The 21,251-nt window shown below is 41.9% G+C and overlaps 1 protein-coding gene and 5 non-coding genes across 6 annotated transcripts; 3 read left to right on the forward strand and 3 right to left on the reverse strand.

The window, feature by feature from the left end:
- The first annotated feature begins 3 nt into the window (after positions 1 to 3).
- TRNAK-UUU (transfer RNA lysine (anticodon UUU)) lies at positions 4 to 76 on the forward strand. Its single transcript has one exon. It is a non-coding gene; the product is annotated as a tRNA-Lys (tRNA).
- Positions 77 to 1,732: 1,656 nt separating this feature from the next.
- TRNAM-CAU (transfer RNA methionine (anticodon CAU)) lies at positions 1,733 to 1,805 on the reverse strand. The gene has a single exon. It is a non-coding gene; the product is annotated as a tRNA-Met (tRNA).
- A 6,452-nt stretch (positions 1,806 to 8,257) lies between these two features.
- On the reverse strand, positions 8,258 to 8,330 carry TRNAF-GAA (transfer RNA phenylalanine (anticodon GAA)). Its single transcript has one exon. It is a non-coding gene; the product is annotated as a tRNA-Phe (tRNA).
- Positions 8,331 to 8,799: 469 nt separating this feature from the next.
- Positions 8,800 to 8,871, forward strand: TRNAE-CUC (transfer RNA glutamic acid (anticodon CUC)). Its single transcript has one exon. It is a non-coding gene; the product is annotated as a tRNA-Glu (tRNA).
- A 5,114-nt stretch (positions 8,872 to 13,985) lies between these two features.
- TRNAL-AAG (transfer RNA leucine (anticodon AAG)) lies at positions 13,986 to 14,067 on the forward strand. Its single transcript has one exon. It is a non-coding gene; the product is annotated as a tRNA-Leu (tRNA).
- Positions 14,068 to 17,884: 3,817 nt separating this feature from the next.
- Positions 17,885 to 21,212, reverse strand: ZNF311 (zinc finger protein 311). Its single transcript, XM_047797416.1, has one exon. It carries the CDS (start codon positions 21,210 to 21,212, stop codon positions 19,791 to 19,793), a length of 1,422 nt encoding a protein of 473 aa, XP_047653372.1. The 3' UTR covers positions 17,885 to 19,790.
- Positions 21,213 to 21,251: the final 39 nt, after the last annotated feature.

Below are 21,251 nucleotides of genomic sequence, written 5' to 3' on the forward strand. Positions count from 1 at the left end.
GGGGCCCGGATAGCTCAGTCGGTAGAGCATCAGACTTTTAATCTGAGGGTCCAGGGTTCAAGTCCCTGTTCGGGCGCAGCCCTCGGCTTTTACCTTCTGGTTCTCCCTCCCTCTTTGTCGGGCAAGCATCATTCCACATGTTGTACGGAGAAAGATCTGTACACTGAAACGTGTCTGAAAAAAAATCAAGTAGAGGTAAAAAAATCTGCCCAAAGAAAAATACACTGCGATTCGATGCGAACGCTGTTTTCGTCTCTTCCAAAGGGTGGCCAACACGCAACTTGGCTTGGCCTTTCGGTGTTGAATGTACCAGATCATCATTGCTTGAATGCATATTCACTAATACTTTATTATTTCCATTACTCTGATTACAGATGCACAGAGCAATCTTCTAATGTTGTTTGCTTTCCACCTGGAGCTTATATTACCTAGGAATATGCTGATCTACCATTAATATGGCTATAATACCTGCACACTCTGACTGAAAGTGTCTAATGTTTGGTTATAGAGTTAGCTCTGCAAGCCTGAACAAAATCTGGGGGAATTAAAAAATAGTTTCCTACAGCAGAAACTGGCACACCATTGTAAGTCAACGATTCTTTAATAAAAAATAGTTTCTGATTCCACAAAGGAGAGGAACCAATTCAGACTAGTGATGGCTCCAACAAGAATCAAGTGTTCTCTAAGGAACTGCCTAAACAGCCAGACCATCCAGCTTTTTGGCCTCTCCTCAGTCCTTAACCGCAGGCATTTCTTAAAATGTAGATTCAGGTTCCTGGAATCAGAGGCTGAGGGTACAGAAAACATTCCTTATTATATAACTTCTTCAATTTGCACCAGAATGAACTGTTGAGAGAACTATCCTGAAGTACATACTGCCGAGGTCCAGATATTTAGCAGGAGCAACCTAAGTTCTGCCCTCTCTTTTTCTAGCAGACTGGGCAGGAGTAGCATGGCCTGGAGAATGAACTTCAGAAACTGTGTGTTCTGAGGGTATTATTTTGAAAATCCAAATTTGAGATATTGATTGCCTGGAGTACCACAGTGATAGGGAATATAGCAAAACAAAAACATAAACAGTTTATATTTACTATGCTATTTAATTCATTTGCTTACTTGACAAGTGTTTATTTTTTGTCAGATACTGTGCTAGGCCACAGGAATACAAGAGTGGATAAGGACCTTCTTACAAGGACACAAGCCACTGGATTTAAGGCCCTCCCCTATTCAATATGATCTCATCTTAATGTAACTAATTACATCTGCCAAGACTCTATTTCCAAATAAGACCCCATTGTGAAGTTCTGGATGGCTATATATTTCAGTGGAATGCTCTTAAGTGAATACAAATGGGAAACCAGTTAGGACCCGATTAGGTAGAGGGGCCAAGACAAGGAGATTGCATATGTATATGAAGAGGAAACAATAAGACTTGCTGAGAAAATTGAATATCAGGTTTTCTTATATCTGTCCATTCATTTTTTCACCCAATATATTAGATTGCACCAATAGGATACTGTTCCAAGAAGGAATAGGTATTAGAGGAACTTGGACAAGAGGTTGTCCATCGGAAAGAGAAAAAGATAAGAGGTCATCATACATAGAGAAGTACCTATCTGCATAGTTCTTCATCTAATAGCCAGGAGGAAGAAAGCTCAGGCTTATCTCTTTTGACAATTCGCCCGTGGCCAGCAGTTTAGATGACAATTTGCCCCTAAGGGCAAAACTTAACTGCCCCCTCTGAGGTTCGAACTCAGGACCTTCAGATTATGAGACTGACGCGCTGCCTACTGCGCTAAGGAGGCAGATGGTAACTAACTCTCACCAAGTATTTTTAACACTGGATTTTACTTTACTTAAATTTCAGTCCTGTTTAGATTCCTTTCACTTTAAAATTTGAAAATGAAATGCTCTCTTGTAACGCCTTAAAAGTAGAACAGTTCCTATAATCTGAATCAGATGAGGAAAGTCACTGTTGATCCCACTGCCGTCACTCCCTTCGTTATGAACTGATGACTCCCACCTCTCTCAAGAGAAGGAAAATTTCCTTAACTTCCTGCCCAGAAACCTGCGCTTAACCTACGCCGGCGTCGGTTCACGTTTTCTCTAGGGAAGAGGAAAAAGGCCCGCTTCCTCTCTCCCTATCCCTCTCTCCTTCCCTACCTGATTCTTCCCATCAATATTTTAAACACATTCAAGTGTTTATTATCTTAAACGGCAAAACACTTCCTTTGACTCGGCGGCTCGGTCTCCAGCTGTCGCTTTTTTTTTTTTTTTTAAATCTCTTTTGCCCCATTGAAGGTAATTTTTCCATAAAGCCGTCTGTCCTCATTTTAAGAAAATAACCCCCCTTTTCAACCTCAGCTTTTCAACAGACTACAATCTTCCCCACCATTGCGCCGTCCCAGGAAGTCCAAAGGGGTTCCTAGACCTATGAGACTTGATGATTTAAAGAATAAGGTGTCCTGGAGGCAAACTCGTTGGAATCTGCTGCTATATGAGAGCCGTAGTTACAGGAACTGGGAAGGGGTGAAAAGCTTGCTTTACCTACCGTCTCGGTTTGCCCGGGGAATATCTTGGGAAAGTCCCACATGAGAAAAGTCAGGGTTTTCGGGGTTCAGAGATGGGTGCGGACAGTTGGGGCAAGTACAAAAAATCTTATGACAGTTAACCTCCCTGACCCCCCTCCCCGGGAGGGCTGAAATGAACATTGATTTGATTGTCAACTGGATGCCGCACATGTTATTCCACTTCCGTAGTTGCAGCGGCTGTTTTCCCCCAGGCCGCTAACGATGGCAACCCTAATTTTCGGTTCGAAAAAACGGGCCGTCTGAGGTTGCATCCCTCTGAGTGTTGTGACTTAAGTATGCGAAATAAGTGTTTTGTAGTCGTGAACGTAGTTTGGCTCTGCCTGTAGATTAATTATTGTGCTTTTTATCGAAAGAGTGTTGGCTTAATTTTTAAGATTGCAAATATTATGACCATATTTTCTGAATCTAGATAGTGAAAATGAGAACGAACGATTACTATGTGAATGCCAACTTGACCCACACATCACTGAAAAAGTCTAAATGGCAGATAGAAAAACACATGTAATAGGATTAAGGAGGTAAGTAACCAGAACAGAGTACTGAGCCATACGTAGGAAAGGATTTGGATTGGAGCCTGGCGGAGAAGGAGGTGTGAAAGTCCGCGGAGAGACTGATCTCTCAAGTCTGGGTTAAGACCGGTCAGAACTTTTGAAGCAGAGATCATCTCCAAACGAAACCAATTGCTCAGTCGAAAATAGCACTGGGTATTATACTTAGAAAAAAACCCACTCATTTATTGATTGCTCTATTTCTTGATTCAGAGGTGGCAACCCGAGGGCAAAGAGAAAGGGAAATTTCAGTAGCATGTATTGGCCTCTTACAGTGTGGAGCTGATTCTGTTCCACGACATTTCCCTCTACAATATAACAATTTCAAGTAATGTGTCAAATTTAGGCAACCAAAAAATGTTTTCCCTTGCTCCTAGTACTTTAATTTGAAACATGGTGTCTTTTGATTTATATGTAGATTTAATGTAACCACCAGCTACATAGAAAAAACTGGTGTTGATACCTTGTTAAAGTAAAAACGAGTCCAAGCTCATCTATCTGCATATTTGGCAACAGTGCAAATGTACATTTTGGCAAATTCCATTTAGCCTTACCAAAGAAAATGAAAAGGTCCTACCTGCTAAATGTCCCAAGCTCCTGGACTCCTCTACTCCTGTACGCATAACACTACTTTAGAAGATTGTGGTTTACTTCCTCATGATGTTGAGGCTTTTGTCGTTTTTTGAGGTTTATGGTCAGTTTTTTAGTTTCCTCAAAATGTGCAGAAGCACTTAATGCGATTTTTAATTTCATAGAAATGGAAGGAGATGGTCTATTTAGGCATATGCCTTCAAGGCAGCTGTCATTGCTAGCCATAGAAAATATGTTAAAACATGGGCCTGCTGTAAAACCATTACTTTCAAAGTGTGGGATAAGAAGAATGTCCTTCTCTCATTTGGAAATACTTTGAGGATGGGAATGGAGAAAAGTACAGTAAAACAGAAATTTATATGCGCTTTCTCCAATAGTGTATGACGTTATGTTATATAGATTGTGACAAAAACTCATAGTCTGAAAAAAATGATTCATGGGAGATGATATGACTGCTTCAAATAATAATAATAATAGTAATAATAATAATAATACCAGAAAGGGGCAGCCAAGTAGTCAAGTTAAATAGGACTTTCTCAATTTATTTTCTAAAATTGTAATTTATTTGGAATTCAAGTTTTATTTCACAAGTTTAAATTACTGCTGTGCTTTTTATTGAGATAAGGAGAACTGGAAAAGAATCAGGTTTGGGGGTTTGATAGGAAATCAAGAGATCTTTGAACATGTTAAGTTTGAGATGCCTCTTAGACATTCAGTGGAGATGTCAGTCATATAACAGGATATGCTCACTGGAGAGATGAGGTTGGAAGTTTAAGTCTGGGAATCATCAGGGTATAGATGGTACTTAAAGTCAGGTGATCAGGCAAGCTCATGTAAGGAGAGGATGTACATAGTGAATACATGAAGACTCAGGTCAGGATCCTGGAGAACTCCAAAGAGAGTTTGGAGAGAGAATGGAAAGAGGAAGAAATAAGTAGGAAGTATGTTCAAGTAGAAAGAATACCAAGAGATAAGGATGTTCAAAAAAAAAACAAGTGAAGAATGTATTTCCAAAGGAGAGAATATTATGGGCCAAGTGTTACTGAAAAGCTAGCAAACTAAGACATAATTGACTACTGGATTTTGCAAGATGGAGGTTGCTGGGACTTGACAAGGAAGTTTCAGTGGAGCTGGAGGGGATAAAAGCTTGGTTTAGAGTGGGGTATGTGGAGGGGCACAGTTCAAGGTATGCTCTACCCATTCCACTATTCAGATTCAGGTTTGGAGAAAGTGGCGGTGTGTTTGATTTGACCAAGGGCTGGGAGTGGGGCAAAGGAGATGAAGGTTTGGCAAGCTAAAATGCCAAGCAATGCTGGCAATAAATCATGAAATCCAAGCTGTAGAAAGAAAAAAGTAAAAAGAGACCTTTTCTCCTCCTTTTTCTCCTCATCCTCCTGCCTCTATCTCTTCAGTTTCTGAGATCTCTAAATTCTGAGGCAATTCTCTTCAAGTCTGAGGAGATTCTCATTAAATCATCTGCATTGGTTCTGTGGCCTTCCTTTTATTTAGCTCCAAATCCACTCTTGCGAACCTTGAGAACTTAAAAATATTTTAGCACACAATAGCATTTCTTCATCTGCATGAACAACTGTGTTAAGGCACCAGCCTCAAGGCCTGCCACTCTCATTGTTTCCTCTCTAATGTTCAAGTCCCGTTTCTCTGTAAGAAAAGCAGCATTTTGGAGAAGACCTCTGATCACAGGCAAAAGGCATCACATTTGCATCCTTTTTAATCCCCTCCTTTGTTTTACTTCTCACATTCTACCAGCTTCCAAGTCCTGTGAATTTTACACCCTCAGTACTTCCTGAATCTGTCTCCTTTATTGCACACAGATCACTGCCACTGCTTCACTTTTCCTTTTCTCCTCCTCTTCCTTCCATGTTTTTCCCTGGCTATTGGAACACCCTCCAATCCAGTGTCTAAACTTGCTGTCTCCCATTGTTTGTCTATAGAGGGCTGTCATTCACCAGTGCCCTATAAAAGACACTTAGAGAGAGGAGGAATAGGGGCTGAGATCTGACCTGAGCTTTGAGAGCCAAGCTACCATGAGTCCTTGGATAGAGGTGGCATTTTCTTTCTTCTCTTTTTTTCCTTCCTTCCTTCCTTCCTTCCTTCCTTCCTTCCTTCCTTCCTCCCTCCCTCCCTCCCTCCCTCCCTCTCTCTCTCTCTCTCTCTTTCTTCTTTCTTTCTTTCTTTCTTCTTCTTTCTTTCTTTCTTTCTTTCTTTCTTTCTTTCTTTCTTTCTTTCTTTCTTTCTTTCTTTCTTTCTTTCTTTCTTTCTTGTATACTTTATCAGCCCCGAGGGTTGCCTTTTTTGTAATTGATCCACCAAAGTGAGTCATTACTATACAAATTTCATGAAGGCACTCTGTGTGCTAGCTGTTGTCCCACTTCTACAGTACAGACAGGACAAGCTTGTGAAAATACCAGTCACACTGACCTTTATGTTCAGAAGGGCATTTCTTTGTCTTCCCAAAGCCTTTGAGGTAAAGTTCAATGTTGGTAACACGGAAGAGACAGCTCACAAAGTGTTCTCATTGTCTGCTAATATGTAACAAGGAATCCCAAAACATGATGGGTTGTGGTATACAGAATAATGGCCATTCTAAAGGTATTCTCTAATCCCTGGAACCGATGACTGTCACCTTACATGGCAAAAGGGAGTTACAGTTGTGATTAAGATTAAGGACCATGAGATGGGGATATGATCCTAATCACAAGCCCTTAAATGTGGCAGGGGACGTGGAAGAGTAGGTAGAGATGCGTGTGAGGACTCCACCCACCACCGATGGCTTTGGGGAGCCAAGGAATGTAGCAGGCTTTAGAAGCAGGGAGTGGCCATTAACTTATAGCCAGCAGAAAAGAGACAGCTCTGTCCTTTAACTGCAAAGAAACAAACTCTGTAAGCAATGAAAAGGAGGAAACAGATTCTACCCTAGAGCCTCCAGAAAGGAACTCAGGCTGCCAATACCTTGCCTTCAGCGTAATGAGACCGTACCCATCACTTCTGACTACAAAGGTCTAAGAGAATAAATTTGTGTCATTTAAAGCCAGTAAGTTTGCTATGATAGCCACAGAAAACCATTTTATTATCTCTCTTGATTCTGTGGGTTGACAGGTCTCATCTGGGCAATTTCACTCCACTTGGTATCAACACGAACTCCAGCCCCCTAGGGCCTGACTAGACTGAGATGTCCAAGACGGCTCACTCGCGTGGCTGGTGTTGGCAGTTGGTGTCGGTGATCTGCTAGGAGCTCCACTGAGGCTGTTGCCCAGAGGGCCTGGGTGTGATCTTTCCATGTGATTTGGACTTCTCCGAGTGTACTGGCTGGGTTCTGAGAGGTTCAGATTCAGATGGAGAATTTCAAGAAATCGAGTCAGAAGCTGCATTTTAGCGAGATCCCCGGCTGGGTTTTGTATGTTCATTGAAGTTTGCGAAGAACTCTCAACGCTCAACGCAGTCCTTGACCTTTGATAAGTTTACGACCCTCTGGCAAAGATTCTAAGGACAACATGATAAGGGAATCTTATTCATAACTCTGCCAGAGCTTTCTGCGCCTCATCATCTCTGTTCCATCAGCCTCTTCTAGCAATGTAGCTGGTGGCGGGCGGGGCAGAGGGAAGTCTCCGCTCCGGTGGTGCCGCGTAGCAACGTAGAACCGGCGGCAGCAGCCTCCTGGCCCGCGGCGCCGCAGCTCCTCGCGCCGGGCACGGTGGCGCGCGCCTGTAATCCCAGTTTCTCGGGAGGCTGAGGCCGGTGGATCGTGGATTCCCGGGGGTTCGGGACTGCAGCTCTGCGTGGAGCGGGCGTCCGCACTGGGCCTGGCATCAACATGGGGCTCCCGGGGGAGCCCGGGGGGACCAGGTTGTCTAAGGAGGGGGGGACCCGGCCCAGGCCGGACACGGAGCAGGTCAAACTCCCCGTGCTGGGCGGCGGTGGGACCGCGCCTGCGAGCAGTGTCTGTAGTTCCGCCCGGACATCCGACGAGACCCGGTCTCTTTTGTTAATATTAATTTCCCTAAGGAGTCTCTAAAAAATTGTTTTTCTCTAGCATTTTTTTGCCCCCAGCGGACCACCTGACTTCACTGGGCAGGGGGGCGGGGAGGAGGGGAGGAGGGGGGGGGATGGGTATACGTACTACTGTTAAAAGATAAACGGAGGCATATAAAACTTTTTAAGGTTTTATTTGCGCAAAAAATCGATTCCAACTGAGCAGCATCCAATCAGAGCCAGAACCAAGAAAGAAGATACGTTCTAAATATTACAAAGAAGAAGGAAAAGTGGTTTTTCTTCACCTTTGAATCTATCTCTTTCGTTTAAAGTGATGTAGAAGCTCATACTTAGGCTTCTCCGACTGGAAGAATCGTTTTATTGAATAATCCTCTTGTGTCTTCCTTTATGAATCTGAGAAAAAAGTTGCCCATTTTTTCGGTCCATCATTTCGGTTGCGCGTGTTTTCATGTTTAATACCTTAAAGTCTCGTCAAAGGATAAGAGAAAAAAAAAAAGGAAAAGCAGCGACAGCTTCTGCCGAAACCCGGGATCGAACCAGGGACCTTTAGATCTTCAGTCTAACGCTCTCCCAACTGAGCTATTTCGGCTCCGCCCTCAAAACTCGAAAATAATAGGTAATGGTTTCAATATTTGTCTTTTCACGCTTCAAACGTTGTTTGATAAATACTATAAGCACTTTGAAGAAACCAATAATAAATCTAAAAACGGTTTTCATCTTCGAATGGCTCACCAATTTATGAGGAAAAATATAAGAAGACAATTACAAATGAATGTCATGAGAACTGACGTAAGGATTTAGTTAAATCTACAATTTATTCCTGAATAAATCCACACATTTGAAGCAGGGAAAGATTCTTTGCAGCTATGTGTCCTCGATTACTCCTTTGGCGTTACTACGTCTCTTCGTCAGACTTTATGGGTTGGTGTGCAACAGGATGTCTATGTAGAAACGAATGTGATCTTGCATTACGTCATTGAATATTCAGAACGGAGTTGTGCATCTGCATGTATGGTACATTAGTCTCACAAGTTTTTTCGGAAAGCTTTCAACTACCTTCCCTGGTGGTCTAGTGGTTAGGATTCGGCGCTCTCACCGCCGCGGCCCGGGTTCGATTCCCGGTCAGGGAACAACCATTTTTCTTTCTCACTGTTTTTAGAGCCCAAACATGAAATCGCATACAAATTAATTTTTAATTTTCATGAGGCGTTTTCTGCCTAGAACCTCTGTCTAGAAACACTTTTGATATTCCATGCGCAAAATGACTAAAAACGTAAATTTTAATGATTTATAAAATTTTGTCAATGATCACGTTACCTGGCAGTGACCGAAATCTAACCACTCTCCTGAATGCTTCAGAATTTTAATTCCTTCCATTGGATGATCCAGTGAGAGGAAAATTTTGGAGGCAACTGATTAGCCTTAGGAGTTGGTTGAGATTTGCATAACACGTTACAGGCAAGTAACGAATGAAGATGAGGGGGAAGATATTGGAAAGATGTTTCCCAGAGGTTCGTCTTAGCTGGTTGTAAGCGAGTTTCTGCTTCCCGGAGAGCGGCTGGAATTTTGAAATTCACTCTCTCCGACGGATTTTCCAGTTTCAGTGCTCCAGCTGAGGGAAGGGGGATCGCTCAAGAAATACTGATGACAGCAACTGAATCTGGGATCAAGGCGGTCTCCGGACTGACTGAGCTCCGCAGCGCCTCCACCTGTCTTCCGCTATGAATGTACAATTTGTCTGGGGTTTCTCAAGAAAGGAAATACGGAAGGCCACATCATTACAGGGAAACTGCTGTTTAAAAACGAAGAAACAGGCCAGCGATGTATTCGACATCTCTGAATGCTCACCTGAGAAATTTACTGATAGCTACTTGAGAAAAAGCAGGTTCTGTTATTCTCCTGACTTTTGACAAGTTTTGATGCTTTCGTGCTAATTGGATCCCGTCTGACAGTACTGGGGCACCACTCTTTGTTACTTGGTTTGTCTAAACGACAGCCACAGATGTATTGCTTATTATTTCCTTTTCATTTCTTATACAAATTCGATGCACATAAAACTATCCACAAGCTTCCAAACAAAGATCGAGATGTCCCTGGTCTTACTCTACCAACAGGTGCAGACATGTTTTTATGATCATGTTAAATGAAATAGTACTACTTTTTTTCTAATTAATTTCACATTCCCTGATCTCCCCCAAGCCCCGTATATAAATTAACAAATCCCAACATCTCTTGGAGCTGGGACACTCCTTTCTAGTCTTGCCAATACTCACCTTGAGTTAATACACTTTGACACCTATGTAAGATCAATTTGTCTAAGAAATTTTGTTTTGACATAACACATAACTGTATAGTTTGCTACATTTCTATAAATATGGAAACTGTTCTGTGTCTTTTCTGCTTGATGAGTCACAGAAAATCAACCCTCTAGGCCTGATGGCAATCACTTCCTGATCATCATCCTTTTGATGATGCTATAATTTGTCTCCTTTATATGCAATGACAATCCTTTGTTTCACATCTCTTTATATCTGTTTTAGGGAGGAGTCTAGGTAGGATCCCTGAATGTGTTCAATTTTTTTTTCTTTTTTTAATTTAAACTTTCCACACAAAGCTAATCAGATAAAGGACTTTTCTTTGAAAGCTATATGACTTCTTTTTTCTTCTTCTATTATGAACTACTACCCATTCTCAATGGAGAAAAAATTCCCTAATTTGTATTTTAGCACCGTAAATTCTTTTCATTCATGAGTTGCTACCCAACTCAGAGAAAAAAAGACAAAACCATGACAAAACCAAAATGCACATAAGGACAAGAGGAAGGGGGAAAACATGAATGGCTGTTAAAAAAAAAAAGTTGGACAACAGCTGGGGGTCAATACATCAACCTGTGAATATTAAAGGTAGGTTTGCACTACACTAGTCCCTGTGGAAGACAAAAAATGAGCAAGACATAAAAGTCTTACCTCCTAACAGCCCTAAGCCCTAATTTTCTCATCTATAAAGGGGGAATAAAAATTCCACATAGTTGCTATGAGGAGTAAAGTAATCATACGGTTTTATTGTTATTATTTTTGTTACACTTATTATTGTTATTATTATTATTGTTATTATTTTTGTTACACTTGTAGTACTTAGGATGCATAGAGGAAACATATTGTAAGCAAGTTTTCCATCGGGCAGAAAGAGTAATCTGCTCAAAAAAAAAAAAAAAAGTACTAAAATAAGGTGTGGAAAAGCACAGTGGGGTGTGTCTCTGTGAGTGTGTGTGTGTGTGTGTGTGTGTGTGTGTGTTTGATTCGGAGGCGGAGTGGAGAACTGACCTAAGTGGGCTTTGAGGAGTGAGCAAGGTTTCTGCGAGTGAACGAGATAGATTCCGGAACAAGGGATCAAGAGAAGCAAAGTATGGAACATGAAAGCTCCTGGGTCGTTGAGGACTTTGAATTCCGAACTCGAATCTTGGAAAATCTGCTACTGATGGGATGGTATACGTTTTCAATGTTAAATTTTCCGGCCTTACACAGTAAAGCTAGAACTCCAATTCCGTGTGTATTTCGACGGCAACTGCTGACAAACCCACCTCCTAAAGGTACACAGTTGCTTCCCAGAGATTTTCTCAAGTTTGTCGGCTCTGGGGAACTAATTTTTGATGCTTTACGACCAGTTGGTCCCTAAAGGGAGGATCATGAGAGTTCTCTGTTCGACTTTCAGGAACCTGTGAGGCTGGTTCCAAATCCCTCTGACGCCCAGCCTTTCCAGCAGTTGGACTGAAGTTGTGGGGCCCTCTAGACTGAAACGGAATCAGCTAGAAAGTCAGTTCGCGTCTTTCCGAGAGAGAACAAGCACCCGGAGGGGATAGTTGGTTAGAGGGTACTAGTAAGTGCCTCTTCAGGGACGGAAAGAGGGGTGTATTTGTGTACCCTTTAAATTCCTTGTTCTGTGCGGCGTAGGCCCTTAGTCCTGGCAGGGACTGGCTCCTGAGGGATATGCTTGGGCTCATACTATTTCTCGGATGTTAGGATCATAGATACAGAAACGGTCAGTAGCGGCAGCGTCCAGGGACCTCCCCCATCACCTGGACTGGCCCGTGGGGAGAAGCCCTCCGTCCCTTTTGGTTCTACTTCGTCTCTTTCTCCTTTCTTCCACTTCTCAGCCCTGGCTCCTTAAGGAATCTCGGTCTTCCTTCCGGGAGGGGGACTGTCAGGGGAAACGGGTTGCTGGTTCAGTCCCGACACCGGGCCCCCCTCCACTCAAACTTTCTCTTTTTAGCCTTCTCACCAGTCTCCTCTCACTCCAACCCGCCTCTCCGTCCCATTCCTTTGTAAATTCCTCTAAGCGGGCCTTTCCAGATTTCTGCTGTTAGCTCCCCCAACTCAGTGTGAACCCAGCTCTTCTTCATTCACAACTCTGAGTTCAATTATTTGATGAACGTTTGCTTTCCCTGGTGGTTCTGAGGGTGAGGAAGGCAATTGTCAAGTGTTTCTGCTGAACACCCCGTGCACCGTTTAGGGCCCATGTACCTGCTAGGCACTTGGTCAATACCTGAAAGAATGAATGAACTCCTGAGGCCTACTACTTGATATAGTCCATTTATCTCAATTTATTTCTTCATTTTTCTGTTTTCCCTCTCTTAGTTTACCATGTAGGAATGTGAGCCCTAGAAAGAAAAAACTTTGTCTCTGAATTGATGCCTTTGATGGATCAAGATCATGCTGACGAAGCATTGACCCAGTTAGCACCTAGCAGAAGGGTACCATTGCTCTGTGTCCCTGAGGGTTAAAGCTGTCACAGTGGTCAGTCTCCAACAAGCTCTGGCCATCTTGCTCTCAGAGATCCAGACCTGGTGGGAGTACTTAGTCCTTGTAGTGGAGAGGACACTGCTGCTGTAGTGAAGGACTGAGAGAGAGAACCAGGGAGAGAGCTGAGACAAACAGGTGAGAAAAGAAGCTGCTAGCTACCTGGGATATATGGAAGAACTGGGAAAAGTGAGGCTTTCGCAAGGGCAGGGGGTGACTAGTTTGATTCTGCTCTCTTGAGACTCCTGTTTGTGAATTGATTTTTCTAATGTAATTTCCTTAGGAAATAACATCTGATAATCGCTGAAGTATTGCAACTAAGAATGATAAGATACTACTGAGTCATTTTGTTTGTTTTTTACTTTTTAAGAATAAGGCCATTGAGGACAAAGCAGAAGACTTTCCTAGATGCTGACCTTGAAGACTGGAGAAATGTGGCCACAAGCCAAGGAATGCCAGCAGCCACCTGAAGCTGAGAATCAAGGAACTGGATTTTCCCCTAGAGTCTCCAGAGGGATCTTGGCCCTGAGGCTACTTTGACTTGAGAGGTGATACAGATCGGACATCTGGCTTCTAGAATTGTAAGAATAAATTTCTGTTGTTTTTAGTCACACAGTTTGTGGAAATTTGTTATAGTAAGCAGAGGAAATGAACACCCAGGCACTATGCAAATAAATTCCTTGTGAGCAACCGAGGTATAGAAATTTGTAAGAAAGCCTCGTTTTCATTGTAATAGCGGATACAAACATTATCAGCATTGAATTTCTTGGAGATGAATGGCACAACAAACTCCACCTTTAGCTAACTTTCTTTATTGAGACCTTATTTCTGACATAATCGTTACAAAGTGTTCTCGTTTGGCTTGTCTAAGGCAAAACTTTGGCGTCAGGGACACCCACGCGCTACCGCCTGCACTAAGAACAGGAATGCAGACAGCAACTTTTAATCAATGCATTGCATTATATTGTGATAGAAATTATATTTTTTAGTGTTTCGCATCTTGGCGTTTCAAAATGATCCGCCCAAAGCCTTTGGTCTTGGGGCCATTTCTGCAGAGACTGCAGTTCCGCTGAGGAATGTAATGTCTGCTCCTTTGTCCCGTTGCTTTTCTTTCTTAGCATCCCTTCAGCCAAAACCTCTCCCTGGGCTCACTCCGCTGTGCCGCGGCTCCTGCGGCAGTCACCGTCCTCGTTGGCCTTGAAATCCACCCGGCCCCCGCGCCCCTCGGATCCGCTGGTTTCCTTCTTCTCTACTCAGAGCTGTGGGGAAGTAGGGTGTCAGGGGTCAGGCTGGGTGGTGGGTGAACACCAGACGGAAGTTCTCTGGTTGTATTAATGAGAAACACGGAAAAAAAAGGAGGGGGGGCGAATTCTAGGTAGGAAACACATGAGTCAGAAGGGAGATTTTCGCTCTTAAGGAAGATTGCAAATGCATGTTGTTCCGGAAGTGGTAGCGTGGCCGAGCGGTCTAAGGCGCTGGATTAAGGCTCCAGTCTCTTCGGGGGCGTGGGTTCGAATCCCACCGCTGCCAAAACACCCGTTTTTCTCCCCCCAATTTCTTATATTGGGCTTTTTCAGGCCCAACGTGAAGAGCTTACAAAATCATTCCCTATCTTCTCTTTTCACTCCTGTTTGCCCAGAGGCCACAGGTAATTGCCCTAGAACAATGCTCGACCGAAAATAAACTCAATTTATTCGAGCAGCGCGCATATTCCAGGCACAATTCTAGGCCCTATGGATGCAGCACTGAGTAATACAAACAGTGGTTTTATGCACACAGTCCTTATCACAAAGGAATGGATGTCAGACTCCTGGCAAGACCTTTGTAATTCAATACAGGTCTTGCCCGTGCCTTCGAAGGAATAATTTATGTTCAAAGTAGTCACGGTTCTTTCTCCAGCCTCCTTGCAGGTTGGAACATAGTGTGTTTGGAACCCTAGTTATTCAGATCTGAGAAGAGTCTTGGTGTAAAGCGCTAGCGCCTCGTCTCCCAACTGCTGGACACATCCCACTAGCGCCAGATGCCCTGGCCGCTCTGGGCGCTTTCAAGTTCAGCTGCACCCTATACCTCAGTGGCCTGGGGTGGGGACTTTCTGCTCTGAGCAGAGATCTTTGTGTCACTTTCTCATTCTCTAGGCGGTACTTCAGAAGTTGTTTCTGCCCGGAAGCCTTCCCCATACTCAGAGCCTTCCCTCCTACCCAGAGGGGCTACTGAGGGGAGGAACACGGAGGTACCCGCCCTCAGGAAATTCAAAGCGTAGTGGGGTTCATGAAATAGACAAGTTAGTTCCGTACGTGTAGACTTTGAATAAAGTTCCAGACTTAAAGAGAATAAAGCCAAAACTTGGAATGTCAACTTTCTTATCTTTGTCATCCTGGTGGTTATCCCACAGTATGTGGTCTAAATTCCTTAATCACTGAGATCGAACAGTTTTTCTGTTTGGTCATCACTGTTTTTTTAATTTTCTGTGAAATATTTCTTCATATTTTTTGCCTATTTTTGGGTTGTCTTTTATCGACTAAAACAAGTTTTTATATTATGTTGAAACATTTTAAAGTGCCACCATTTAGCCTATCCATGGGATTTAACCTAAAATATTTAGATCATAATCTTCCAAGTATATGTGTTCCAAGTGACTTTTTTTTTCAATTCATGAGAAAGTTGTATTTTCACTTTCCTTATGGTGGTTTTGATGAAAGAATTCCTCACTTTAATCTAGCTGAATTTATAAGAAAATTTTCCTCAAAATTAACTTTTTGGTGTCTTGCTTGAGAAATCTTTTCTTGACCCGAGGGCATACAAGTATTTTCCAAAACTTACTTGTAAAAGGACAAAATTTTACTTTTCATAGTTTTGGTTATTTTTTGGCTAGGAATTATATTGTATTTCAATATAAAGTTTAGAATTAATTTGTCTATTTCCACAAAAAAGCACTCTTGGCATTTTTAATTTAGGTTGCAGTGAATGTATAGATCGATTTTGGGGAGAGCTAACATCTTTATAACACTGAGTCTTTCAATTCATTAAGAAGTATAGTCTTAGACAAGAATAGCCAAGTTAATCTTGAAGAATAATAACAAAGCAGTAGGATTTACTCTATCAGATGTTAAGATACTTTATTTTTAAATTTAATTTAACATAATTTTTTTTGAGATCTCAAGCAAGATTTATTGACCAGCAAAGTCAATAAACAAATTTATTGACCAGCAGCCAGGAGCACTGAGCAAGAGGAACTCAGAGCCCCTTTTCAAAGTCTTTAAAGCTATAGTAATTACACAGTTTGGCACTGGTGCAGGGCTACACAAGAGACCAATGGAATAGAAGGAAAGACGAAGACATCTAGACTCCATCCTCACCAACCCATCTTCAATATGGTCATTGTCTTCCTACCGCTATGCTCTTGATACCAACTTTAAAATCTGTCAGTTGACTCAAGTCCCACAGTAAGAAACCCCAAATTACCAACTTGAGTTCCAGGAATTTTTTGACATTTCCTGAACATTTAAAATAAACATTGGGGGAGTTCCCATCATGGCGCAGTGGTTAATGAATCCAACTAGGAACCATGAGGTTGAGGGTCCGATCCCTGGCCTTGCCCGGTGGGTTAAGGATCTGGCATTGCCGTGAGCTGTGGTGTAGGTTGCAGATGAGGCTTGGATCCTGCATTGCTGTGGCTCTGGTGTAGGCTGGTGGCTATAGCTTCGATTCGACCCCTAGCCTGGGAACCTCCATGTGCCTCAGGAGCGACCCAAGAAAAAATGGGGCAAAAAGACAAAAAAAAAAAAAAAAAGGGAAAATGCACTGAAGAAATTTCAGGTATTTTACCTGGTGGGAAAAGAAGATTTTGTCTTGAAATTTTTGAAGGACACTTTAAGATCAATGGGTTAATCTCGCTCTGCAATTATCCCAGGGCACAGAAGTGCAATCCATGGGTAGAAGCTTTGGAAAGACATTTCTATACATTTGTGGTTTTAATCCTGAAATCTTTGTATCTTACCATCCTTTTAAAAATTGAATGAAATGGGCATTCTCTTCTTCTTTTGTGCAGGTAAAGTGAAAACAATTTCATGGTATCAATGTTCATGGTGAAATCTTTGTCTTTGCATTTAGAATGTAATCAGTCTTTAAAAATGAGTTTTACTTGGTGATTATTCTAGGTAAATTAAAACTAAATCAATGACTCTTATTCTGATAACTCTTCCGAATTAGAACTACAAGAATCTTAGGGTTTCAAGAAACAATATTTTTTTTTTTTTTGGTGCCACACCTGCTGCATGTGGAAGTTTATAAGCTGGGGATCATACCCACATACCCACACCAGGTCACTGCAGGGACAATGCTGTACCCTTAACCCACTGAGCCACATGGGAATTTGAAGAAACACTAACTTGTTTGATCATTTACCTATGCATCTGACCTTTTAATTCCTTCCACATTATGCCTGCCTACGAAACTTATAACTGTATGCTAGAGTCTATTTCACCTTAGGATCCCTTTTAAATGTACTGACTTTTTCTGCATATAAAATATCTGAAACTTCTTCAGTGTTTTTTTCCCATAGTGTCCATCATAAATTTTCAGGAAATATCAAAAGAGTCCTAAAGTTCAAGCTAGTAATTTGGAGTCTCTTACCGCAGGATTGAGAGTCAATGGGGGAGTTTTAAAAGCAGCAGTAGGAGTTTTCCGCAGGCACAGTGGGTTAAGGACCTGACATTGTCCTGCTGTGGTGTGGGTTTGTTCTCAGGCCTGCGGAAGTTCCCCATGCCACAGGTGCAGTCAGAATAAATAAATAAATAAATAAATGCAGCTGTTCAGCTGAAACTAACACAACTATTGTAAATCAACTATACTTTAATAAAAACAAATTAATTAAAAATTTAAAAAAGCAGGTGTCAAGATCATAGCAATGTTTTAGGGAGGCAGTGGTCATGCTGAAGATGAACTGGTCAGGACGAAGTCTAGAAGTATTCTATTTGGGCTGATACAGATACTTCTTAATTTTCAAAATAGGATGCCAGGATGCCACCCCATCCAGTTAAATGGTGTCTGAAGAATATGACTCTCTGACCAGTAACACAAAACATCAACACTCTAGGATTGTTCACAATTTATTTTATTTTATTTTTTGTCTTTTTGCTATTTCTTGGGCCGCTCCCATGGCATATGGAGGTTCCCAGGGTAGGGATCGAATCGGAGCTGTAGCCACTGGCCTATGCCAGAGCCACAGCAACGCGGGATCCGAGCCACGTCTGCAACCTACACCACAGCTCAAGGCAACGCCAGATCGTTAACCCACTGAGCAAGGGCAGGGACTGAACCCACAACCTCATGGTTCCTAGTTGGATTTGTTAACCACTGCGCCGCAACAGGAACTCCTGTTCACAATTTAAATTGGAACTGAAAACCTGCCAGATTCTGTTAAAGACTGACTGAAGAACTGACATGAAAGGATGCATTGTAGGGTTCTCAAAATGGGCTAAGGGCTTTGAGTCCAAAATCTAAATGCACATCATAGCCTGTGGGTAAAAATAAACATTCTGAACATGTATATACATTTTATAAAAACATATACATACTGTTGTAATTAACAAAACCTCAGATTTTCTAGGAGAACATGACAACCTTTTTGCCATCCAGCTTTAAAGAACAACTACTTGTAGTGTGTGTGTGTGCATGGGGGAGATGGTGTTGGTGAAATCTGTCGATGCTCAAATAAGGGGTTCTCATAATCAAAAAATAAAAGCACTGCCAATTCTCTAGACACATCCTAAACTCTGTCCTCAAGTCACGTTATATCATCTGAAAACCATATATCCACAGTTTCATCCTCCATAGAAACAATTTTGGAGTTATATCTGAAAAGATTTCATCTTGGTTTTATTCAACAAACTATATAAGAAATGGCCATACGAAAGAACATGCTCCAATTTTCTGTAGAAACTGAACCTAAGGAACAATCGAATCTGCCTTTTGTGTAAGAAGTCATGTAATTCTCTTTGGACTATGTTACTAGAAAATTGTATATCTTGGACTCCTTCTCCATATTAGATAATGTGTAACCATTTCCCAAAATATTTTCTGTGAAACAAGAGCCCATGAAGGTGCTCCTCCAAACAGGATTCTTTCATCCATTACTTTTGGAAAGCAATGCTCCTTATAGCTCCTTTATTTAAGATTCAGAAAGGACATTAGCATAGTATAAACCCCACCTAGTTGAGCATTTCTCAAACTTATTATTAAAAAAAAAATTAGCTTGTAAAACACCTTTGACAAATGTTGGGTAATCCATTGCTCATCTCTTTCTGTACCAGCCATGGAACTTAGAACTAAATATAACTCTCAATTACTGCCATCATGTTAATTAGGTTGACACACAGTTGCCTCCTCTTCTACAATTTTCAATTTCTATTTTAACAGCCTTATTGCATGTAGGTATTTAATTCTGTCTGCAGTGAGGACTATAATATCTGAAAGAGAAAAGACAGATGTGAGAAGACACTGAAAGATTTGAAAAGACAGATGTAAATTTACTAACCTATATGAAAGAACATTTCATATGTCATGCAAATAGATACAGCAAATATTTAAGAAATCAATACCCTGAAGAACTTTTAGTGTATTTATAACACAGTGGGGCAGGCTTCATGTTCTTGCTGTTTGTAAACTGCTAAAATACCTAACAACTATTTATCTGTAATTTAAAAGTCTGCCCTTGCCCTGTCTCCCTCTCTACACTGAATCTCAGCAACTCTGCTCCTTTACGGAGAGGTAGCATTCAGGTTGTAAGTTAAAACAAAACTTGCCAAAAATGATCAATGTTTATCCATTAAAAAAATGTATAGATTTACAACCAAGAGGTGTGGTACAGGATTATGGAAATTGCCGGGGTGAGTCTAAATATTCAGCAGACATTTGTCAAGAATTTACTAGTTAAGTGGTTCTTAGCAGGTTTCTTAATCTTTTTATGCCTCAGTTTTCTCATCTCATAGGGATGTTGTATGGATTGAGTGAAAATTGTAAAGACTATGTGGCAAGCACTAGCATTTGATATTACAGTATTATTATTGATAGACAAAGCCTTGGAACTGAATGTGCTCACCGAAGAAACACTGAATAGGAAGGTCAAAGGCAAAGGCCTGACGGTGGTTCTCACAAGTAGGGGGGTCAGGGAACCAGGAAGAAACAATACAGGAGACAAGAGGGACAGGCTAAGAGGTAGATGGAGAAATGAGAAAGTGTAAACACCAGAACCACTACTTGCAGGTATTGGAGCTCAAAATATTGACTAATAAAAAGGTCTGAGAACCCGTTGCTGGAAAGAGAGATTTCCTGCTCTCATCAAGTTTAGGGGTTTTCCACACTCTATGTTTTCGTTTCTTATGTCCAGTAAGATTTGAGCTCACCCTGAAAACTTTTCCACACTCCTCACATTCATAAGGTTTCTCCCCAGTGTGAACTCGCTGGTGTCCAATCAGAGCAGAGCGCTGACGGAAAGATATGCCACACTCACTGCAGGTATATGGCTTCTCGCCAGTGTGGATTCTTTTGTGCTGTCTCAGGACTGAACTATGATGAAAGGCCTTTCCACACACCTCACATTTGTAAGGTTTCTCTCCAGTGTGGATTCTTTGATGATTGGTCAAGTTTGATTTCCCACTGAAAGCCCTACCACACTCAGCACATTTATAAGGTTTCTCTCCAGTGTGGATTCTTTGATGGATGGTAAGGCAGTGTCGATCCTGGAAAGTTTTCCCACAATCCCCACATCCATAGGGCTTCTCCCCAGTGTGTTCTCGTTCATGAGCCCTGCATTTACAGTTGTGACGAAAGGCTTTTCCACACTCCTTACACTTGTAAGGCTTCTCTTCAGTGTGGATTCTTCTATGTTTGGTCAGCTCTGGCTTGCTGCTGAAGGCTTTCCCACACTGAGGGCACCCATAGTGTTTCCCCTGAATGTGGATTCTTTTGTGTTTGCTTAGGTCTGAGCTCCTGCTGAAGGCCCTCCCACACTCACTGCACTCATAAGGTCGCTCCCCAGTGTGGATTCTTGTGTGTTTGATGAGGTCTGAACTCCCGCTGAAAGCCTTCCCACACTCTTCGCATGCATAGGGTTTCTCCCCAGTGTGACTTCTGCCATGGACGATAAGGGAATGCTTAAACTGAAAGGCCTTCCCACAGATATTGCATTCATAAGGCTTCTCCCCAGTGTGGATCATCTGATGCATCCTGAGACGGTTTCTGGTCTTGAAGGCCTTCCCACAGTCACTACACTGGTAAGGCTTCTCCCCACTGTGGGTTTTTTTATGTCGGCAAAGAGATGATCTACTATTAAAGGCCTTCCCACATTGGCTACAATCAAAGGGTTTCTTCCCTGTGTGGATTATCTGGTGCATAGAAAGCTGATTTGGGGTCTTAAACGCTTTCCCACACACATTACACACATAGGGTTTCTCATGAGGATGAATTTGCTCATGGAGAATTAGGTCAGGATGCCAAATGAAGTTTTTGCCACATATGGCACATTCATGGAGTTTCTGTTCTGTAAGAACTCTATATGGACTACATTTTGAGTTTGGATTGAAGTTTCTCCTAAATACCTTTTGGTTCTTTACTTTCCCAAAGGTCACTTTTTCACAGCTTTCATTCTCTTCTCTCAGTTTCTCCCTCATAGGCATTTCCCATTGATTCTCTAATTTGACATCTTTTATACAAAA

This window comes from Phacochoerus africanus, chromosome 9 (genome assembly GCF_016906955.1).
Source record: "Phacochoerus africanus isolate WHEZ1 chromosome 9, ROS_Pafr_v1, whole genome shotgun sequence".
Lineage (NCBI taxonomy): Eukaryota > Metazoa > Chordata > Mammalia > Artiodactyla > Suidae > Phacochoerus > Phacochoerus africanus.